This window comes from Falco rusticolus, chromosome 15 (genome assembly GCF_015220075.1).
Source record: "Falco rusticolus isolate bFalRus1 chromosome 15, bFalRus1.pri, whole genome shotgun sequence".
In the NCBI taxonomy this organism is placed as follows: domain Eukaryota; kingdom Metazoa; phylum Chordata; class Aves; order Falconiformes; family Falconidae; genus Falco; species Falco rusticolus.
In genome coordinates this window covers 10,621,769-10,628,893 of record NC_051201.1, presented here as the reverse complement: position 1 = coordinate 10,628,893, position 7,125 = coordinate 10,621,769, and the positions used below count along the sequence as shown (strand labels likewise).

At 46.3% G+C, this 7,125-nt stretch overlaps 1 protein-coding gene across 1 annotated transcript; it reads left to right on the top strand.

The window, feature by feature from the left end:
- Positions 1 to 1,621: 1,621 nt before the first annotated feature.
- RRAD (RRAD, Ras related glycolysis inhibitor and calcium channel regulator) lies at positions 1,622 to 5,587 on the top strand. Its single transcript, XM_037409558.1, has 5 exons — positions 1,622 to 1,722; positions 1,809 to 2,175; positions 2,366 to 2,439; positions 2,966 to 3,170; positions 4,702 to 5,587. Exons 2-5 carry the CDS (start codon positions 1,821 to 1,823, stop codon positions 4,977 to 4,979), a joined length of 912 nt encoding a protein of 303 aa, XP_037265455.1. The 5' UTR covers positions 1,622 to 1,722; positions 1,809 to 1,820; the 3' UTR covers positions 4,980 to 5,587.
- The last annotated feature ends 1,538 nt before the right edge of the window (positions 5,588 to 7,125 follow it).

The window sequence follows — 7,125 nt, the reverse complement described above, 5'->3', positions numbered from 1 at the left end:
ACCAGAGGTTTGTAATTCAGTTCAGTTAACTGAAGCACACACTTCATTTCATCGCCAAACTCTTACTATTTAAGCTGACAAGGCTATTTTGGTTGCTGTTTTGTGAGACAGGCAGAGAAAACTTGCTGCAAGCACTTGGTGATCTTTAACTGCCACATTAACACTTCAAACTGCAGTTATCAGGGTGAAGGGGCCAAAACCTCCCCAAGAGCACGGACTGGAGAACTCTAACTGGCTTCTGAAAGTAACACAATATTCACTCACTTAATTTCACGGGGGAAAATATGCATCTCCTGTGGTCAGTCCCTTCAAAGTATTTCTCACATTTATCTTTGTGGCAGTTAAGTAGCCTGAGAAGTTTAACATGTCATAAGAAAAAAGATGTTTCTGAGCTGGTATGCTATATTTTATTGTCTATGCAACCCCATAGCCCGAGGCCATAGACCCTTTACTTTCCTCTTCCCCTTACCTTATTCCCTACATCTATAACTTCATTTCCATCACCTCCCTACCTCTTGCCTTCTTTAGCCTTGTTTCTGCATCTGATCTGTAAACCCTTAAACTGTCATGAATTTGATGGCTACTGTCCTATGCAGAGTCACAGGGATTTTCCCATGCAGATTAGGCTGTAATCTTTTGGGAGCAGGAGCCAGAGTTATTTTGGCTGTAAAATGTCTAACATGTTTCGGTTGCTAGGTAAACAATGAACTGTATACATGATGGTTGGGTGAGCCATCGAGAATACAAGTATAGTTATCTGGTTAGTCGTTTTCTTCACCGGATCACACGGTAATGACTGTGCCACTTATAAGGCTTTCACTGTCTCACTTTGCTGCTCAGGTGAAATCAAAAGAATTTGACCTTTATGTTTTATCTTGGCCTCCTAAACTGTTAACACTGCACGTGGACCCATCGACAAGTTTACCAGGTTAAACGCAACACCTTGCACTGGTGCTTTTCTCATAACCCACTCCTGAATGCTGAGTACACCAGGTACAAAGCAATGCAAATATTGCAAATTTGCAAATATTTTCCCTAACACTACTGTAGAAACCAGGGCCATACCTAAACTGCTGGACAATGACATTGAGCCTAACACGCTGCGGAAACCCCTGAGCATACAACACGCGCTCCCTAGCACAGGGCAGCGAGTGGAAACAAGAGACACGAACGGCAAACGCTGCCTTCCATTGCCCGCGGGGGGCGGGCGCGGGGCTGCGGGGCAGAGCCCGCCGGCCCGAGCACACAGCCTGCCCTCCCTACGCGGGACGGCATCCCCGCCGCAACGCTCCGCGCCCCTCCCTCGCCTCCCCACGGCCGGGCCGGGCCCCGGCAGCTTCTCCGCGCCGACGGGAGGGGAGCGCCACCGCCCACAGAACGGGCTTCTCCCCCGGCGTCGGGCTCTCTACGGGCTGGGTCGGGCTGGGCCGAACCGTGCCGAGCCGCGCCGAGCCGAGCCGAGCCGAGCCGAGCCGCGCCGAGCCGCGCCGGACCGAGCCGCGCCGCGCCGCGCTGCCGGGGGCGGACGGCGCTGCCCACGGGTGCGCTGGCAGGGCGCCGCGCGGCGCGCGTCACGGCGGGGAGGGCCGGGCTGGCGGAGCCATAAATAGGGGCGAGGAGCGGGGTGGCGGCAGCACTCGCCGAGGGAGCTGCCGTGGAGGTACGGGCGGCTAACGGCGGGGAATCCCTAACTGCTTCCCGCCCTTCGCGGAGCGCCCCGAGGTAAGCGCTGCTCCGGGATCGGGATCGGGGCCGGGACGCTGCAGGGGCGGCGGGTGCTGACAGTGCTTCTGTCCCCTCTGCCGCAGCCCGGCACCCCCATGACTCTGAACCGCGGCGACAAGCTGCGCTACCTGGACAAGCGGCGCGGCAGCATGCCCTTCTCCGTGCACCAGCAGCTGCACCGGCGAAGCATGCCGGTGGACGAGCGGGACCTGCGGGCCGCCCTGCCGCAGGGCGAGCTCTCCGGCCTGGTGCGCTGCACGTCGTACAGCCCCGGCGAGGCGCACCGGGAGAGCTGGGCCTCCGACTCCTCCGACTCCGTCATCTCCTCGGGCAGCGACTCCGACAGCAACCTCTACAAGGTGATCCTGCTGGGCGAGCACGGCGTCGGCAAGACCAGCCTGGCGCGCATCTTCGGCGGCGTGGAGGACTGCGCGGACGCGGAAGAGGCCGGTGAGGGCGCGGGGCGGCGGTGGCAGCGGCCCGGCGGGGGCGGGAGGGCTGCCGGCACCGGGGACCCGCCGCTCGTAGCGCGGAGCGCGGTCGCGCCTCCCCGGGCATCTCCCTGCGGCCGCCGCCTCCCAGGCTGCCGCCGGCGGCGGCGAAAAATAACCGCTCTTCCCTGAACTTTGCTTTTCCCTAGGGAATACATACGACAGATCCATTATAGTGGACGGAGAAGAAGCGTCTCTCGTGGTGTTTGACATATGGGAGCAGGTACTTGCAGCTTTAGTATCTTCTTTCTCAGTCAGTGGTTCACTCAAAAAAAAAAAAAAAAAAAAAAAAAAAAGGTGGGGTGGAAAGTGAACAACTATGCCTGCCTGTATCTTCAATCAAATAAGTAACATTAAAAAATCAGAATTCCTACTGCCTTTGTTATCTCATGCAACTAATTTCTTGTAGCTAGGCAGAAAATGAAAAAAAATCTGAATAGGGCGGGAGTGCGAATCCCTTCATGCTTTAATTAAGCAGCAGCTTACATGGGCAGCCCAGGGAATTACTGTAAAATTAGATTCACAATGTGATCGGTGCAGACCTGATATTATTTCTGGAAACGCGGCTTTGGTTTTTTAATATGTTTTAAATAATAATAAAAAAATACTGGGAGGTTGTGGCTCACCTTTACTGACTCTATTATAAAGCAGAGGAAAATATCTTCAAGATGCTTACAAGAATTAAATCGTTGATCAGTGTTCAATAGATCTTTCAGTGCAATAAATCTATTCCTTGCCTTTTGTTATAGGATGACAGCCAATGGCTTCAGAACCACTGTATGAAGATGGGAGACGCCTATATTATTGTATATTCAGTGACAGACAAAGTTAGTTTTGAAAAGGCCTCTGAGCTAAGAATCCAGCTAAGAAGAGCAAGGCAAACAGAAGACATTCCTATTATTCTTGTGGGCAATAAAAGCGATCTGGTCAGGTCCCGGGAAGTCTCAGTTGATGGTAAGAAACACTTCATTTATACAGTAGTGTCTAAATTAGTAGCAAAGACTATGGAGGATTGTGGCCAATTGGTTTGCTTTTGATGTAGAAAAATGTATGTTTTGAGGCACACCAGAGAAACCAAGTCAGCTGGTTCATGCTGAAGGACTTTGTACCACAGAAAACAGTGGAGATGGCGAGGGTGGAGGATTTCTGACTGTGCAGAGCCGTGCTCTGAACTGCAGCACAAGAGGAAAAAACGCATCAGCGCTGCAGCTTTAGCATACTGTTTTGTTTAGGATTCATTTTTGGTCGGTATTAACTGAAATTTTTTAATTTTATGTGATGTGTGCAGCAGCACTTGCTAGTCTCAACATCTGATAGCTGGAGGTATGGTCTTGTAAGGGACAGGAGTGCCATGTCATAAAACCCAGGCAGCCTTTGAAAAGGGTGATCCCATACAGCCTGTGCAATCCTCTTTCTTCGGAAAGTGATTCCATAACATGAGTTCAGCTGGTGGGATCAGGCTCACACAATTTAAAGTCTTTCTGTATATGTTCTCCAGCTGTGGTCAGTGAGAATTTTCCTAGCTAGATCCAGCTAGCATTTTGGTAACTAGAGCACAGTAACCACTCCCAACACCACGGTACTAATTTCACTTGTTTAAACACTTGGTGGTTTTGGTTTGGTTTCTTTTTGTTTTGGTTTTTTTTTTTGGTTGCTTGGTTTCTTTTTCCACTGGGAAGAATACCCTGAAATACCTGTGCCTTGATGATTATGTACCATCTCTTGCCGTCTGGTTTGGCCACGTTCCCTGTGTTAAAGGCTGCACAGGGAATTGACTGGAGTTTATCAGGAGATTATCACTTTTTTCAGGCTGGTCCTAGTTGTGGTACAAGTACTTCACTCAGGTTTACAGCTTTGCCATTATTTGCCACAAGTCGAACGTGGAAATTTGCACTGCAGCAATGTTCCAGAGTTATGTGCTTATGTCTGGAACAGAGCATCTTGCATTTTGAATACAGTCCTACTCCAATCCAGTGGTGTACAACTTCATGATCTCTAGTGATCTGTTCAATGACTTGACCTTGTGGACTGTTAGCAGCTTCAGTTGCAGCTAGTGTGGAAAACACTCACTTGCTACAGCAAGACAGGGGTGTATAACTGCTCATCAACTGCCAGAAAAAATAAAATCCGTTTCTTTGTGTACCTCACACTGTTTCCTATCAAACAACAAGCATGCATCCAAGTGCCTCTCCTGTATCAGCTTTAGCTCTTAAACAATACTGGGGTGGTCTGCCTAGAGGACTATTATTGCCTTCTATTCAGTACTATTGGTCAAATGAGGTTTCTGACCATACCACAACAAAACCAAGAAGAGTAAGGGGGCAAAATCATGAGTACCAAATTTGGCCTTTCCTACTATGTAGTAAAGTTCCTGTGTGGCATTGAAGGCACCTTCCTTACTTAAAGTCAATTATTTTGTTCTGCCAGTATATAGGAAGAGAAAATGTCCATCTCCACTCATCTCCCTTTTTCTCTTTACATCCAGAGGGACGGGCCTGTGCTGTTGTGTTTGACTGCAAATTCATCGAGACCTCAGCCGCTCTTCATCATAACGTCAAGGACCTGTTTGAAGGTATCGTTCGGCAAATTAGACTTCGCAAAGACAGTAAAGAAGACAATGCTAGGAGAATGGCCAACACAAAAAGGCGAGAAAGCATAAGCAAAAAGGCAAAGCGATTCCTTGGGAGAATTGTGGCAAAGAACAATAAGAAGATGGCTTTCAAAGCAAAATCGAAGTCTTGCCACGACTTATCTGTGCTTTAGAAGCTTTCAGCAAGGCCAGATGTTGCATGTGGGTGATGAACAAGCATTTGACTGTTGAAGTGTATAGATGATCCTCATGGTGATCACAAGAATGACTTACCAAGTGAGACTCTCATTAATGCCTTAAGGTGCGCAAGCAAGTCTGGAAGTTACACTACAATGTCTGCTTCTTTGATAAATGGTTTAAGTTTCATGTGTGCAAGTAAATGAACTAACTTTAAATGGCATGACATGGCCACATTTTCACTGTGTACATATGTTATATATCCTCTTGTCTTGTGGATACCAGAGATGCAAAGATAAGAAAGGATGATGATAAGATCACCATAGACTTGTGTTGTTTGCAGAGCAAAACTTAAAACTTGTACGCAGGCTCGTACACTCTTTTTAGTATAAAGCAAGCAATGATAAATCTTTTTAAACTTAAATGTGGGGAGAGGGGTTGTAGAACCACATTAGAATGGGAGAAAACAAATATATATATATATTTAAATACAGAATAGATAGCATTTTATGAAGTTAATTTGCACTTCCATTAACTGTTACTCAATTAATTTGTTACTTGTTTACATGCAGATTTTATAATAAAGTATTATTTCCTGTTATAATGAACTGTGCTTTTCTCATAGTATGGATAAAGAATGGGAGAGCAGTATTTTTATAGTGACCTTTTTTGACCATACAGGATGTTAGACACAGACTATGCAGATTTACATATGATAAACTTCTGGAACAAGATGAATTGGGAATATCCTGTGTCCTTTTCTTTAATAGATAGTTTCTTGAAGAATTAAACCCTGTTTTGTGAACACTCTACTTCAGCAGCTCATATTGGGAAGGGGTGCCTTGACCCTTCATATTACTGTTCAACTTGGTTCTTGCCAGTACTGGCAGGAACAGGGCTCTATATAATGCCTTTAGTTAGATAGATGTCTTGTGTCTGTACTGATAAACTGAAGTCTGCAACATTCTATATCTTAAGTCCTCTCCTGGCTTGAAGGTCTTGTGTTACAGCCAATAAGCAAATATGGGGGGTTTATTTTTATTCTGGGGTGTGTGTGTGTGTAATTTTGTTTTCTGGGCACAGTATGGTTTTCTAGTCTGTTCACAAGCCTGTAGATACCTCTCAGTGGTATCAAGAAGTTCAAAGCAGGCTGGCAAGGCTGTTTGAAAGAATCTGGGCTACAGTTGTTGTGTATGGTGGCCTTCAGTGCTGTTAAAATTTTCATGTTCATTTTACTGTGTTATAATTAATGTGTTTCCATGATTTTTCCTTATTTGCTATTCATGAAGTTAGGCAGCAATCATGGCTCAGCGAAACTTGGACTTAACTGCATTTGCTTTATAAATTCCTCTTCATAGGATACATTATCTTTAAAATCATCCATAAACTCATTTCTCAAAAATGGTAAAACATATGCTGTTCTATCTCTTTCTACTGTCCCTGCTTGAGTCCAGTTCCTTAGAGAGATTGTTCCAGCTGCCTGGGAGCTCTGTCCATGATTTTTCTAGGGGCTGACCTTTCCCGTATAGCAGGGAAATTGCATCAGCTGTTACACCTTACACTGAGCTTCCCTGAGCTGGAACAAACAACCCCCCACTGGGTTAGCCCAGTGCCTGAGCAGTCATCAGGGTACAGTCAGTACTGGGGGAAACAGCATCCAATTTGTATAGGTAATGCTCTGTAGAATTAGTGTCTCCTGATGTGTTGCTGGTGGACCTAACTGGTTAGATGTACAGTTCAGCATATGTTGCTGGTAAGAGGTCACATTTCTTATGAAGAGAGGTGTTTACTTTGTGTCCTGAGTCTGTCCCGCTTCCTAAATTCAAATTTATCTGATGATACATTTTAATTGGTTTTGGCTTTTCTTCCCTAGCCTTGCTTCCTGGCAAACCATTATCACTGGAATGTCTAACCACTGTCAGGAGTATGGCACCAGCCATCTATTTACACAAGCTTTTAACTGTCAACACAAAGCAATTGGTCTAGTGCTGAAAAATCTACAGCAAGTGTCCAAATTCATGTACATAGATCTGGCACATACCTATTCATGCACATGCTAAAGTTACTAACAAAACTATATGTGTTCCCTGTATGTTTGTAAAACTTCTGTCTTTTGGTTGCTTTCAGAACGACCAGGAGAGG

Excerpts from the sequence above, each read along its gene's own strand:
- RRAD (XM_037409558.1), top strand. The coding sequence starts at position 1,821 with ATGACTCTGAACCGCGGCGACAAGCTGCGCTACCTGGACAAGCGGCGC. Across the intron at positions 2,176-2,365 it reads CGCGGACGCGGAAGAGGCCG|GGAATACATACGACAGATCC; the intron begins GTGAGGGCGCGG and ends GCTTTTCCCTAG. Across the intron at positions 2,440-2,965 it reads TGTTTGACATATGGGAGCAG|GATGACAGCCAATGGCTTCA; the intron begins GTACTTGCAGCT and ends CTTTTGTTATAG.